This window comes from Taudactylus pleione, unplaced genomic scaffold, assembly GCF_031769625.1.
Source record: "Taudactylus pleione unplaced genomic scaffold, aTauple2 ptg000053l, whole genome shotgun sequence".
NCBI lineage: Eukaryota > Metazoa > Chordata > Amphibia > Anura > Myobatrachidae > Taudactylus > Taudactylus pleione.
This window is the reverse complement of record NW_028284455.1, coordinates 36,590,486-36,607,145: the sequence shown is the minus strand read 5'-3', so window position 1 is coordinate 36,607,145 and position 16,660 is coordinate 36,590,486. Positions and strand designations below refer to the sequence as shown.

At 43.7% G+C, this 16,660-nt stretch overlaps 1 protein-coding gene across 1 annotated transcript in view; it reads right to left on the bottom strand.

Moving 5' to 3' along the window:
* LOC148535369 (collagen alpha-6(VI) chain-like) overlaps positions 1-16,660 on the bottom strand; it is a 181,062-nt gene that overhangs the window by 116,352 nt on the left and 48,050 nt on the right. The window contains exons 16-19 of the mRNA XM_088462675.1: positions 10,502-10,573; positions 3,160-3,186; positions 991-1,035; positions 832-885 (exon numbers count right to left, since the gene is read on the bottom strand). Of these exons, the coding sequence (XP_088318801.1) occupies positions 832-885; positions 991-1,035; positions 3,160-3,186; positions 10,502-10,573 (198 nt within the window). The remainder of the gene's footprint in view (positions 1-831; positions 886-990; positions 1,036-3,159; positions 3,187-10,501; positions 10,574-16,660) is intronic.

The following is a 16,660-nucleotide window of genomic DNA, read 5'->3' as shown; positions in this document are numbered from 1 at the left end:
TAGCCACCCCCCCGCCCCGCCTACAAAACATCGGCAGCCGCCCCTTTTGTAGTAGGTCCCGGATCGAGTGAATTTCTCTCTCGCTCCGGTGCTTGCGCATGCGCGTGGCTCGCGTGCGCAGTACCCCACCATCGATGCACTTGCGAGCGCTATGCGCTCGCGAGCGGGTCTGAATCAGGCCCTCTGTTTCACTCGGAACCTCAAACCAAACCGCTCATCACTAATTATAACATGCTAATGATAGGTGTGCGAACTATTGCACATATAATAGACCTGTCACCTTACGCATTAAGGCCACCCACAGCTTTTGCGAGCGGCCAGGTGATAGTCGCGATGGTCGCAACCATCGTGACCATCAGGGATTGCGACGAGACCCTTGTGGTAGGGTCTCATCCGTTGCAAGCCCCAGAGAGCTTCCTGTTCTAACAGAGCAAGAAGCTCTCCACTGACATCACTGGTGATGTCAGTGGTGCCTCCCACAAACGGCAGGCGTTCTTTCGGGAATGCCTCCGTTTGTGTAGCCACCCCCCCTCCCCACCTACAAAACGGGGCGAGCTGTCGATCAACATTCACAGCCACCACTTTTGTAGTGAGTCCTGGAGTGAGAGAATTTCTCTCTCGCTTCAGGGCTTGCGCATCCGTGCGGCGTGCGTGCACAGTACCCCACCATCGACCCGCTTGCGAGCACTATGAGCTTGCGAGAGGGTCTGAATCAGGCCCTAAGTACATTATTGCATACTAATGTTAGGCATGCAAGCTATTGCACACATAATAGACTGGTCGCCTTATGCCTTAAGCACATTACTGTATAGCATATTAAAAATGTCTTACTGCTCCTCCTCTTTCACCCTTCTCTCCTTCTCTTCCTGGTGCTCCAGGATTTCCCTAAAGTAAATATAATACAAATGAAAAGTAATAAGACAACTTCTACAGACAGGGAATGATAATGAAACCAATAAGACATGTATATGAAAAGAAGAGATACTGAACCTGCTCTCCAGAAAATCCATCAAGACCAATCTCCCCATCATCATTCTACAACAAAAAAATCACAGGCAGATATATTTCTATATTGTATAGTCTCTGTCTTCGTCCAACAGCTTTACATAACATACAATATAAGTGGCTTTGTACCCTGCATACAAAACATCATCAAAGTATCATTTTGCACCAAGTGTGCACTAACAACACATGTTCATTTGCCCCAATGGTGCATATTTGGAGTGTGTACAGATGCACACCCCGTAGGCAGCCTCAAACTCTACCTTAAGCATCTTTCTCCAGCATTTCAGCTGGAAGATGCAGTCTCTTTTTTAATGGCCAGTTTGAATCGGGGGTGCGGTAGTCTGTCACCAGAAAAGGGCGGTGGGCATCAGTCTATATCTTGGGGGTAGTTTATGTCTTAGGGGGAGTCACACTCCCCTTGCCTCACCTATGGTGCATAACCCTTGTTCCTTTGAGTCACAGTTCCCCAACCCACAACTGCCTAATTTTCTATTAGGACTTCTTACAATGAAATGCTCATATGACGGTCACTAAGATATTATTTTACTTGGTAAAATAAAAGGACAGTGAGCAGTGGCAGCTCTAGAGGCAGGGCTGCAGCACAGTCAAAATTCAAATAAGGAAGCCACACCAACTGTCAGTGAGTCCTGGCCAGCAATGTTTGGAATGGCAGTTGGTGTGGCTCCCATATTTGAATTTTGGTCTGCGCTGCAGCCCCACCTCTGGAGCCGCCACTGACAATGAGACTACCTTCAGATTCAAACATATACATTTATTGTCTTTGTACTACGTTGCATTTTGTGCACTATTGTACCTGTTTAATTATGCATCTAGGATGCCATAATCTACCCTTCAGCTAGTGCAATCCTAAAATCATCTGCACTGCACAGCATGATATGTTATTTGTGTTGTGCTGAACTGTTTTTCTTGGGATGTAGTCAGGAAGCCAGCGGTAGAAATGCTGACCGCTAGCTTCCCGACAGTGAAAGTCTGGCATGGTACTAATGATAGGCGTCTAACTACCAACGCCTATCATTAGCCCCACGTCGAAATCCCGACGCCCAGCATACCGAACATAGGTAAGTCGGGCATGGGGAGTTCATAGCCACGGGGGGGGGTTTAGGTTTAGGGACTCCCGGGGGGACTTAGGGTTAGGCACCCCCCCTGGGAGGGTTAGGGTTAGGCTAGGGGAAGGAGGGTTAGGGTCGGGCACAACCAGGGGGAGGTTAGGTTTAGCCCCCCCACCCCCGGGAGGGTTAGGTTTAGGGTGCAGGGAGGGAGGGTTAGGTTAAGGCACCCATGGGGAGAGGTTAAGGTTAGGCACTATGGGGGAGGTTAGGGTTAAGCATCCCTAAGGGAGGGTTAGGGTACTTACTTACCTTAGTCGGGATCTTCATCTGCCGGCCTTTCGGCATCTGATTTCATCCACCGGGCTTAAGCCGAGTGGCAGTGCTAATTTAGTATATAACACGCAGCTACAGTGGTGGATACTAAAATTCAAATTTGCTCCAGTGCGGAAACAGCTGATCCATAAATCAGCTGTCCCCACGATCTCTATCACCTCTACTTCGGTAGCAGTAACCGTTAACACTGCCAATTGTGATTCGGCAGTGTTAGTGCAAATGCGTGAACTGGATTGATGAATTGGGAAATAAGGAGGTCCCCATACTAATGTAATGGGACCATGTTCTGCTTCGGAGATGACTGGTAAGCAGGAGATTTCAGTGACATCTCCTGCATTACCTGTTCCATAAATGGGGGCCAGCACTCACGTTTTACAAAATAAGGTGAATATTTAATATTTTCACCTACTTTTAAGGATAATGACTAGGCCCCACAGTAACCCATATCATATTAGCGTTTACAGAAACTTCAGGAAATAGGAGTTCTATGGGAACTGTAATTAGCACTAGTGTTTTCATACTGGTAATGGAAAAATAACTTTATTACTAAAGGTCCTTGCTTTCATACTGAATTAGGGAAATGTGAAATAAACCAGTTCTTGACCTAATCTGTACTGATGACAAAACATCGCTTAGAGAGAGTGGATAAAGTAAATAAACTTTAGAAGCAATTCAGCAATTTCCATAAAAAAGTGAATCATTTGAAAGCCGTAGACTTGTATAAACAAAAGTGTGAGATGAAAACACATACCTTATCTCCTGTAGGTCCTCTGTACCCCTGGGGAAATAACAACATTGTTAGCCATAGGAAATCAAACTTATCAAGCTATGATATATTAATTTGCTATTAACAATTTGCAACATTTACTCATTTACTCACTTCCATGTGTCCATTATGGAAAACATGATTGCCATTTTATATTAATATTTAGGAGTGAGGGTTAGTAGCTCTGAAATGATCATAATACATACATACATTACATATATGACCTTTGGTAGTGACACAGAATGTTCTACTTACTTTTGTGTTCATTTTTTATTTTATTGTGCACTACAGTGAGGGCGGGAGGTAGCAAGCTCTGAGGGGGAAATTTATTAAGATTTGTGTGTGACTTCTAAACAAAATTGCTGGAAATCACCGATACGGTTTAGATTCCAAATCACAAATTTACTAAGCAATGTATTTGACTATCGATTTTGATTCAATGTTAATACTAATTGGTTTCCGGCATGTGCGAATTGGGGTGCTTACACTATAGCAGAGAGACATACAGCGTGGGGTCCGTCTGCCATAATGTAAATGCAGCCCTAAACTGGTTAGACCATGGCTGGAAACCCTTGGAAATTGGGGACACCAAAAATAAAATGGTTTAGAAACAGATAGCCAACCCCACCCCTTCCCCTATTACCACTCCATGTTCTTAGATTGCTCCAAAACTTCATCAAATGGTAGTATAAACATTTTCTCAAAGCGCTATATTTACATTTTTGTTTTAAAGCTTAATGCAGTAATTCTGTAAATACTGAAAACAAAAATTTGAGTTTGCAGAAAAATAGTACGTGATGGAGCGTTTTTAGTATTTTTTCTGAAAATAGCACCCAAAAACCTATAAAAATCAGAAATTTGTTTTCAGACAATTTTTCCATTGCAGACCTGTGCTATTTCTTAGTGAACTGAATATATTATTAATTAATGTATAGAGTATGTCTTTAACGGCACACATATCCTAATTTCTCTAAGCACAAAATACAGATGGAAAAAGAGAATGTAAGAGATAATATACAGTATATAAGATTTTTTTAGTCCACCACAGAAGTAATTGGCTAAATAAATTGCTGTGATTTGTTGTACACCGGCATGATGCTGAAATAGACCACTTACCCTATCAGTACAACAAGTTCATAAAAACAATAACTAATACATCAGAGAAGAATGAGCACATAAGTTTAATGCTTTATGATGTAACTAGCGACTCACCCTGGCTTCGCACAGGAGCAATTTCATCTCACCACAGCCCCCTGCATCTCATAACAACCTACACCATGTCACCACAGTCCCCTCTATCTCACCACAACCCTCTGCATCTCATAACAACCTACACCATGTCACCACAGTCCCCTCTATCTCACCACAGCTCCCTGCATCTCATAACAACCTACACCATGTCACCACAGTCCCCTCTATCTCACCACAGCTCCCTGTATCTCATAACAACCTACACCATGTCACCACAGTCCCCTCTATCTCACCACAGCTCCCTGCATCTCATAACAACCTACACCATGTCATCACAGTCCCCTCTATCTCACCACAGCTCCCTGCATCTCATAACAACCTACACCATGTCACCACAGTCCCCTCTATCTCACCACAGCCCCCTGCATCTCATAACAACCTACACCATGTCACCTCAGTCCCCTCTATCTCACCACAGCTCCCTGCATCTCATAACAACCTACACCATGTCACCTCAGTCCCCTCTATCTCACCACAGCCCCCTGCATCTCATAACAACCTACACCATGTCACCTCAGTCCCCTCTATCTCACCACAGCCCCCTGCATCTCATAACAACCTACACCATGTCACCACAGTCCCCTCTATCTCACCACAGCCCCCTGCATCTCATAACAACCTACACCATGTCACCACAGTCCCCTCTATCTCACCACAGTCCCCTGCATCTCATAACAACCTACACCATGTCACCACAGTCCCCTCTATCTCACCACAGCTCCCTGCATCTCATAACAGCCTCATGCTTTTTACCTTATTACTCCTACCCCTTGTGTATCACAACAGCCTCCTGCTTCTCACTCCTGCCCCCTGCATTTCACTACAGCATCCTATAATTCACCACGGCCCCTTGCATCTCGCCACAGACCCCTGCTTCTCACTCCTGCTACTGGTTCTTACCACAGTCCCCTGCATCTCACCACAGGTCCCTGCTTCTTTCCACAGCCCCCTGCATCACACCACAGGCCTCTGCATCTCACCACAACCCCGTGCTTCTCACTTCTGCCTCCTGCATCTCACATGTGTCACCACAACCCCCTCTACTGCTACTCTGCAGCAGGATGGGGCCCGGCCACTAGGATGTTCTGGCAAGGTCAGGAGGATCATAGGTAAAAGATTTGTATTATAGCTACCATAAGCATTATTAGCAGCATGTCTCCAGAGCTGGGGCACTTCCTTTTGAGCTTCCTCACCATGGTGCCCCTGCCCGAGAAAAGAACTGACTTCCATGGGAGGTGCCTCCTGTTCACCAAGGGTTTGTGGCTGAGCGGGAACATCATGATGGAGAGGGAGCACTTCATGGTGTAGGAGTGGTGGCCAGAGTCCGCCTGCAGGTTCAGCTTAGGATAGACATCCGAATTTGATGGCTACTAGCCATCAATGTTTTTGTTCTGATTGTATTTTTTTTTACCATTTGATGGTGGGGGATGTTTGCCACCATTGAATGGAAATCATTTGATTGTGTTCTGATGGTTGTTTGTTTTTTTAATTCCTGATAGCTAGTTCTCCCCTGGTTCCTTTCTGTCTACTGTGTCTGCATCAGATCATCTATATGGGTTCTTTGCAGGGATGGATCTAGACTTTTCTTTTAGGGGGGACGGTTTAAGAATTATTGAGTTCTTCCCTCTCTACTCATTACTCTTTCCACTTCCAGTCCTAACTCCTACCATTGAAACCCAATCGCCAAATTTGCTATTTGTAGAGTTCTGGCATCTTCCGCATCCCGGCCCAGTGTTTTTCGGTTGTGGATAGATCCCCTTCAGTAGATGTACCCTGATGACATCAGTTACTATCCATCAAAATGACTGCTCCCACCTTTATTAACGTTTGACAAAAAAAAATAAAAATAAATGTCTTTACGATAGATTAGATACACCTTCAGTGCTAACGAGTGTGTGTATATATATATATATATATATATATATATATACACATACACACACACGCATATACATATATTTATGTATTAACTTGGTAGCACTGGATGTGTATCAAATCTATCATAAATTTACTACAGAGCACACATATACAGTACTTTGCTCTTTAAATCTATCACTCAGTTCTGAAAAGTGACCATAAATATGGAATGCCCCCTTCCAGTACCCTCCCCCCATAGGGCTTAAACTTACTAGCATATTATTCTGTGACAGTGACACTGTTTCTTTCAGTTACTGCCCACTGCTGTTTATCAGCTGCTCTCCAGACTCCAGTGCTCTCCACACAGTGACAGCCACACCGTCCTCCTCTTGGAACGCCTGCGCAATCTCCCGACGGCTCCTCAGTCAGGCTCAGCTCAGGGTCGCTGCCGGATGTTACGTGACGTCCGTGACCTGAGCAGAGCAGGGCACAAGTTAGTCCAGGTCAGGAGGAGGAGCACCGCTGATACTGATCGGTGCTCCACTCCGTGGCTCCCCTGGACAACAGGAAGGACACGGAACGGGGGACAATGGAGGAGTTGCCCTAGGCAACTGACTCCATTGTCTCCTGCATTCTGCCACTGTGACTGCACTGCCCACAACAACGGGCAGAACTCTGCATGCTACAGCCTAAGATAGAAATATTGATTTAGAGGGGACGATCGCCCTGGTCGCCCTCTCCCCTGGTTCCGCCAGTGGTTCTTTGGAAGCTGTCTCTCACTATCTGTCTGCCTCAGACTTGACCCTGCTCAGCCCCCGACTCCCTCCCCTTTCTCGGCTGCTGCTAAGAAATAGGGCACATTGATATCTCTGATTGCTTGTCACTGTCTCTTACTGATTCAGCACCCTGGCCAGCAGCTTGGTGCAAGATATTTTGTGTGACTTTGCTTCATTGAAATAGTCACTGCTTGGCTTCCATTTGTCACAGATGAATGGTTCATACACCTAAACCTTCATTGACCAATGCTGTATAGAATAATAGAATAGGGAAAACCCCATTACCATCCAGTGGTTCAAGAGATTCACCCCCGAATGAACAGACAGACCCCTAACCTAGGAATTATATATATATATTCATACAGTATAACCAATCTTTGCCCCCTGCTATTCTTCCATTCCTGATGGCCACTAGCAGGCCATTTCTTACTAGTCGCTTAGTCCTAGGTGGGGTGTCTCATGGCTTTCAAACACTGTGAGATTTGCATTGGGAATCAAAATCAATCAGCAGGGCACTTGGTCTGGATGTTTTACCTGTCATGGTACATACAAGAAAACCTTAATCTGCATCCATTATGCATGGGTTTGTCACATACAGGTAAGGGGTTTGTATTCTTTATTCAATTAGGGGTTAGTGCTAGCAGTGTTGAAGGATGGAGTCAGAGGTCTTCACCAGTACCTGCCAAAAGGTGGTATGGGCATTGTTTTCAGGAACCCACATTTTGTGGCCGTTTGAGGTGAGCTGGGTAATAGATGTTGTGGAACTATAGCATGGCACAGAACTGTAATCCATTTATAGAACAGTGCTGGAAAGTATGTGCCTTAGAAAAGGAAATGGTGAACCATTCAAATATTTTTTAAACTAGCACTAGGTTTCCTCAGTTGAGTAAGAACATGTTTTACTTTCTTTGATTTTTATGAGTTCTAATAGACTGAGATATGATTGGAATATCATCTAGATATATTACCACAAATTTGTATAGAAGGCCACTGGAAATGTATTTAATGAAACTCTGGAATACCAAAACCAAAAGGTATCAGAATGTACTCATAGTGGTCATCACAGTTGTTAAATGCCATCTTCCACTCATCTTCAGCTCTAATGCATAATGCGGACCCTCAGATGTCCAGTTTAGTCAAATTTGTGCCTCCATTAATCCAGTCAAATAGCTTCGATATTAAGAGAAGTAGGTGTTCCTTTTTCTCAAACAAATAAATAAAAAAATAGCAGTACCCTGAGGAGGAGTCTTGTATGGAAATAATGGAAATAGATCTATGCACAATCTTATTTCTGAATAAGAAGTAGTTGAAATATACTGTTAATCATCTATAACTGTGATGGCATCTCTTGTAGTTGGTAATGCTGGATTGCTGTAATGTGGAGACCATGAATACTGTCCCAAAGAGGTTATATTACCTTTGGTTTCATATCCCATAAAGATTTTATATAAATCTAGGTACGTGATGCCAAACGGATTGGGTCTCAGCTCTCGGGATGCCGCTGGTCAGTATACCAACAGCGGCATCCCAACAGCCAGAATCCCAACACCCATAGAAAGTGACGGTGAGCACTTTTCTAACCCCTACCCTAATCCCTACCCTAACCCTAACCCCCCCTAGTGCCAAAACCTAACCACCCCATCCCCGCACCCTAAACCTAACACCCCTCTCCCGGTGCCCAAACCTAACCTCCCTCCAGTGCCTAAGCCTAACCTCCCCTTCCCCGCACCCTAACCTCACCCTAACACCCTGATACTTACCTTCGGGATGCCGGTGGTCAGGATACTGGATTTCAGAGCCGGTATTCAGACCGCCGGCATCCTGCACACCGGGATGCTGACTACATCCCATGTCAAACACGTGGGATCAAATTTAATAGGGTGAGAGTTTAGAAAATGTGTGAGTTTAGCAGTATACTCTGACACTTGTTAAACTCGGCCAATCTAACAGAGTTCGAGAACATGCAAACTTGCATGTTTTTAGACTAAAACAAACTCCCGATTTAAACTCTAATGGTGCATACACACGATCAGATTTTTCCTTCAGATATGAACGATAACGATTTAAAAATCGTTCAGTCGTTCATATCTGAAGGAAAATCGTTCATATCTGACATGCCTGAACGATGGACGATCAACGATGCGCGTTCCCGTTTGTCAGATAACGATATCTGACATCTGATGGGTTTGCAGTCAGACTTGGACGATTCCATTCATTTTAATGCAGTCAAAAATCGTTCAATCGTTCAAATCGTTCAAAACTTTGGTCAAATCGTCCAAATCGTTCAAATCGTTTAATCGTTCAGTCGTTCATCTGACAAATCTGACAAGTCTGACAAATCTGACCGTGTGTACGCTCCATTATCCAGATGTTTTCCCATTTTGCAGATAAAACTTGACCAATGTGAAAGTTTACAGCTAAACTTTCACATTTTCTAAACTCTCACCCTATTACATTTTGCCCGTAATGTCAGTCAATGTTCTTTGGTGGAAACCCATTCTATCACCTGTGGTGGTGGTCCTCCTGATGTAATAGACACCTTTTAGGATCTGTAATTTGCATGGTGGTATAAAGGAGAAATCCAATTGATAGCAGCAGTGCTCTGATAACAGTAAGCTCCTAGTCCGTAACTGGCATTAATGCATTTAATTACTGTGTGTGACTTCATCACTTCCAAGAACCTGCAGGTTGTGAACCTCTCATTGTTCCCTTAATGTTACTAGCTGGATAATAAGATTGCATGGCACTATAACGTGGTAGAGAATGGTAATCTGGTAAATAGTCAAATGTAGCAAGAGGTCAGGACACAAGTTCAGAAATGGTATAAAAAGCAGGAATCAGGGACACTAGCACAGAACTGAAGTCTGTAAGAAAGCATGGGTCTAACACACAATAAGACGGCACAATAATAACTGTTTTATTATTAGCTAGGAACAACCTATTACTCTGGCACTGGATGAGGGGTTTAAATGGACAGCCCAATTCGAGTTTGATGTTCAGATGGCCACTGATGTCATATTACCATCACTTGAAGTTCCTATAGATGCTGTAATACCACCACTAGGGGGTGTACTAGCTGCAGTATGAAGCAGAACACAGTTGGTAGAGGAAGAAGGAGCCAGAGGGGAACTGTCATGTTGGGCAGTGGTGGAGCAGTGTGCAGCCAGGGACACATGGCAGGAGTTCAGATGCCCCCTAGATTTAGTAGGTGCGATGTGCCACTTTCTGACATTACTAAGCAATTATTGCAGCCAATTCTAAACTACAGTCTAGCAACAGATCGTTGCTGCTTTTTACAGCAAATGATTACTTGTTTATTTGGCACTATAAACATTTAGCAAGAATTTATATTTTGTAAACTACACATTTAGGAAATACAGCCAATATAATATATACATGAACATATAATGTAATTGCAATATTCTTCAGTGTTACAATGTTACCTTAAAGCCTTTGATTCCTGGACATCCTTTGTCACCCGGCTCACCATTTGCACCACGCATTCCTCGGTTACCCTTAAGAATAGTAAACAAAAATGTAATACTACACTGAAGAACTTGAGGTTGTTTCACATATATAATGTATATGTAATAATACTGAGATTGGTATATCAATGTGCAATTGCCAGCCAACAATAACATCAATATGAAAGCGAAGACTACCAATAGGCAGATAGTCCTGTATTTTTCAGTGATAAATGTGCTCGACCTATCAACAGGGATGATCTTGGTTTGTCGATCCCTATTCTGTAATCTGTAACCCAGAGCGGTAATTATACTTATGTGAATAGTAAATACTATTAGACATGTTTATAGCTCCTTATTTTCACACTTTAGAATTTAATTACTGTTATTGTTACTTAGAAAGATGACATATTCCAGTGACATTTCCTAGATAACATTGATATAAGAGAATTATGATAAATTTGTAGAAAAAAACTATATTCAAATAATTCTAGTTAGTATATGCTCAAAAGTGTTTGTTTTATTGTGTTCATCTTAAAGTTGATGCAGGTTCTATTGGATCTTTATAAGAAAGGGAATAGATTTATCTAATGTGCATTTTGCCTTGTCTGGACTTCATCAGGGAGTATAGGATAGGTCATATACAAAGTCCGGACCAAAACCAAATACAAGGACATACACTACCATTGAACGCTCATAGAGGTAGGTAGTATGGGCAAATTTCACACTCCCAGTTTCCATATCCACCCTATAAGTAGGGGCCTGGTTGAGGCCTGCTTTGCCAAAAATCTACACTGCCCTGAAGTATATCAGGTGAGTACCTTCTTATGGACTGGGGCCCTGATTCAGAGCCGGACGCTCTGACAGAGCGCTCGCTCTGAATCAGGGCTGTCTTTCTTAATTTTTAGAGCGGCCTCCTGGCTGCTCGTATAGCTGTGGGTGACCACCCACAGCTATAGCGAGCGGCCAGGTGATGGTCGTGATGGTCAAGACCATCGCGACCATCGGGCTTGCGACGAGACCCTTCTGGTAGGGTCTCATTGCCGCAAGCTCTGGAGTGCTTTCGGCTCTATCAGAGCTGAGAGCACTCCCACTGACATCACTTGTGATGTCAGTGGGGCCGGCCCCAGACGGTAGGCATTCCCATGGGAACGCCTCCGTCTGGGCAGCCATGCCCCCAGCACGCCCACCACTCACCATCGACAGCATGCCCCCTTTGGTATGAGACCCGGAGCGACGTCTGGGCAGCCACGTCCCCGGCACGCCCACCACTCACCATTGACAGCATGCCCCCTTTGGTACGAGACCCGGAGCGACGGCTTGCCCGTCACTATCCGGGTCTCGCGCATGCGCACGATGGAGCTGGCTCCATCGTGCGCATGTGCACTGGGCCAACATCGACCCGCTTGTGAGCGCTCAGCGCTCTCCAGCGGGTCTGAATCAGGCCCTGTGTTTACTATTATGTACATGACTACTATGTGCCTCACTATTGTGATTATAAAGGACACAAGGTATTTAAACCCCTGAAGAACATGCTTACCATGGATAAGACACAAGGGACACTCATGATTTAATTTCATACAGACTATTTTCTTTAATCAGTTCTATCAGCACCCCCTGTTTTCACTTGGAAATTTTATGGTGTACCCTTCTCTCAGTTTTCTCGTATAAAATTTAATTGTACACAACAGGTGTCTGAGTGTAATAAACAAATTACATTATGGGGTATATTCAATTGGGCGCGAGGTTTAGCAAGGCTAAAACCTCGTGCCCCTCGTGGCCAATTTCAGAATCCTGCGGGTATGCGGGCTCCGATACCCGCGGGATTCAATTAAAGAAAACAGTGGACGTGGGGTTTTCATCAATGAAAACTCTGCGCCGCGTAAATTACAAAAAAAAAATAATTAAAAAAAAACTCACTTATCTGCCCGGGTCACCGCAGCTCCCAGTGGCTTCCCCTCTCTCTTCTTACTGGAGAGGGGGCTGCTGGGAGTCCTGGGGGCTGATGGGAGGAGCAAGGGCTGCTGGGAGATGTAGTTCTCCCAGCGCCAAATCCGGGGGGTCCACACACACCGCACCGGGGGTCACACACACACACTCATGCACACACACACACTCACTCATACACACTTACTTACAGCACACACACTGACATACTCACCCTGCTGCAGAAGAGCCGGCTCCCGACGCTGGATGCAGAAGAAGATGCAGAAGACTGAGGAAGGTGAGTAATTAAGGACTAATTAAGCTAATTGGATACTTCCAATTGCTTAATTAGTACTCAGGGGGGTGCGATTTTAGGAAAAATCACGCTTGCTCAGGAGGTGCGTGAAAAAAACCTCCCGGTGCGTGTTTTTTTTAAAAAACCACACACCTAATAGAATAGCAAAAAACCCGCACCTGCAGGAAAAACCTCGCAGGTGCGGGATTTTTGCAATTCTCGCACACAATTGAATATGCCCCTATGTAGTCAGAGATTTTTTTGATAGGAAATATCCTGAACCAATAAATTCAGGAGCTATAGAAAAGCTGAATAAAATAGATAGAAAACAGCTGTTGGTGTGAAAGAAAAAACTAAACAACAGGATCATTTTGTACTGTTTATCTCTAAATATAGTACAGATAATTAAATCATTCATAAGTCACTCAATAGACACTAGGGAATTCTTTTGTTGGCTCATATCTTATAAAAAATTCTTCCAAATATTTTTTTTATCTAAAACATGTAAATTAAAGGCCCTATTCTTCTTAGAGTACAGAATAAAAATAACAGTAACAATGTATTATATATCAATATACAATATTCCACTTCTTTTTTTGACTGTTTTCAATGTTCATTGTTTAATTTTGTCCACCCTTGAAATTTTCACTAAATCAGATGGTATGAAACAATTTAAGATTAAAACAATTATGAACTGTCTAACTTCTAACTAGTAACGTTATATACATGGTTGAATACCCTTGTGGGTTAATCTACATTAGATGAACTGAAAGGCAGTTAATACTGGGGTACCTAAATGCACACGTAACAAAACAAATAAAATGATGAGACTATACTGATAAATGCAGTCAAACCTCACAGCTTAATGCAGTCCAACCTGACCACAATCACGGAACTTGCTCCCGATTGGCAATGCGTTGAATGTGGAAATAATCTAGACAATAAACTGGCAAAACAAGAAAAGTATTGGGTATTCACCCTCAATGCAACTGCACCATTGTGTTGAATAAGGCATTTGAAGAAGTGGCACCTTTCATTTAGGTAATATACTTTTATTGTATTACTGTTTAATGTTAATGCAAATGTCTTTACACAACTTATTTACATATGTTTAATAATATACATCTATGTGATCCCCTTTAGAATTGGATAGAAAATTAAGCTTACATATTTTTGTTAGATTGGGTGCTGTAATATTGCTTTGGCTGTTTAATATAGTGATTTATTTTACATACAGTATGAACTTAATGAGTTCAACTTTATGGAAGGATCAGTATAAAAGAATAAAAAAACTATATATTTGTTAATTTATAGCTTTTTCATGAGTATTATTTTAATATATATAAGTATTTAAAAAATTATTCCACTTTCATTGTACATGAATGATATTACTTTGTAGATACAATCTATATACTGAGCTTGTAAGTAAATCGTGTTATCTGAGCAGCATTAATATGTGTAAGGCATGTATACAGTATATTGTTTAAAAGAGAATCTGGGAATACACAGAGTGATAGATATTGGTGTGGTGCTCCATAGTTATGGGGTCACCCCTATTAGTAGGGAAACCCCCGTTTCATTTGGTTTACTGAGCACGTAGGTTGGCAGCCACCATTTTCTTCAGAAACTGCAAATCCAATGGAAGTTTTCCATGTCATCCGAACAGCAGGTAGTAAGGTGTATGCTGTTGAACAGCTGGCCTGATTTAGAGCCGGACGCTCTGAACGAGCGCCCGCTCTGAATCAGGTCGTGTTTTTTTTTTGCGAGACGGCCTCTTGGACGCTCGCATAGCTGTGGGTTACCACCCACAGCTTATGCGAGCGTCCATGATGATGGTCGCGATGGTCAAGACCATCGCGACCATTGGGCTTGCGACGAGACCCTTGCGGTAGGGTCTCGTTGCCGCAAGCCCTGGAGTGATTTTGGCTCTATCAGAGCCCAAATCACTCTCACTGACTTCCCATGGGAACGCCTCCGTCTGGGCAGCCACGCCCACCAAAGGGGACGTGCTGTCAATCACCATCGACAGCACGCCCCCTTTGGTGCGAGACCCATAACGACGGCTACCCCGTCGTTATTCAGGTCTCGCGCATGCGCCCGACGGAGGCACCTCCGTCGTGCACATGCGCATTTGGGAAACATCGACCCGCTTGCGAGCGCTGAGCGCTCGCGAGTGGGTCTGAATGAGACCCAGTGTTCAGTGTTATTATAGGTCAATTCGGGTAGGAGAGTGGGCCAGTACAGTTTTCTGGGAAGCAGGATAGCCTTGAGCATGTGAATGAGCATCTGATTGATTTTTGTCACACAGCCCATTACACAATGGATGGTATGTGGTAATCCACATTTTCTGTCATGTATAATATTTGCATTATTCATCACAAAGGTGCGATTCAAAATCTGTGCCTTGATCAGTGAGAACTTTGGATACGCATAGGGTTGGACCAAGTGTTTCCAGAAGAACGCAGCGGTGGTCTTGACCATCAGGTCTTTCACTGGTACTGCCACAACAAACTTGGAGCAGTGATCGATGATAGTTAGCACAATTGGTAGCCCATATGGCTGCTTTCCAACTTTAGATGATCCATGGCCACCAATTTGAGTGGTCGGTGGCTGACATTAGGATGGAGGGCAGCTCTTTGAGAAGATTCTATTTTCTCTTGAGATTACAAAAGTGACAATCTTTTCACTGCTTCTCCACATCAGCACAGAGATCAATCCAGGGGCATTTCCTCCTCATGTCTGGACTCATCATTGTACCATTCCAAAATTCGAGACGCATGTTCTTAGGACATCACTACCTGTGAACAAATTTGATGGGTCTTTGGATGAACAGTATGTTGACCCCCCTGGAAGTTTTCCATGTAGACCAACCCATCTCTGATTTGTAGTATTTCTTCCTATCTCCAGAGCTTTAGTAGGGGCAGATCGATGAGTCTTGGTGCGTTCTTTCTTACTTTACCTCTAAAACATAATGTGTCCTCATGTGTTTGCTATACACAGACCTACTGGAACAACCAAATGGAAGTGTATATTTGACCTTGACATTAGACACTACAGGTTCTGCTACAATAAAATATCAAAGTAGACTATTTACTACTGGTATTTTGAAACCATGGTGTTAAAGTAGAAATACAAGGATTATATTTCCTAAATATGTAACCTAATTTTCCTAACCCATCTATTTCCACTATCTGATGGGAAGGTCACCTCTAGTACTTCTCTCCGACCTTCTTTCCAATTCTGTAGTGCTCTCACTAGCCGGAACGCTTGGAACTCATGAAGCACTGGTGCCCCAAGCCACTGAAAAATCTTTTAGCATAAGCAGATCTATTGGAGTGGCCTGGTCTGCAGGGAAACTTAACTTCTCTGCCACTGGTGCTACCCTAGTTTCTTCCCCTGGGGTCATAGATGTCCAGGTTTCTGTGTATAATCTTCCAATATGCTATGTCTCACAATCATTTTGAGACACACAATGGCACCTGGTTCTAAAGGTTCAGCTCTTATCCTGGCATTGCAGAAAGCTTTCTGTCTATGGTGGACACTTTTCATGCACTGTTCAATTACAGTAGTGTCAGAGCCTATTTGATTCAGTTTTGATGTTCCTTAACCCATATTCCTGGGGGTTGGTGACCACCATTTTCTTCAGCAGGAACCCCCAACTTAAATCCCCTGGAAGTTTTCCATATAGTCCGAACAGCAGGTAGTAAGGGGTGTAGCCTGCTCATAGCACCAGCCTCTGGTGCCAGGTGGGTGATCCTTCCAATGGTCTGGCAGTCCTTGCCATCTCACAGGAACAGCAGAAATCACCATGTCTGCTCTCCAATGTACACTTTTATGTGTGCTGGTGGGACCACCTCAGCTCTCCAGGTCTCTTTCTTTCACTGATTTCCATCCTTCAGCAATGCCAGCCCCTGATC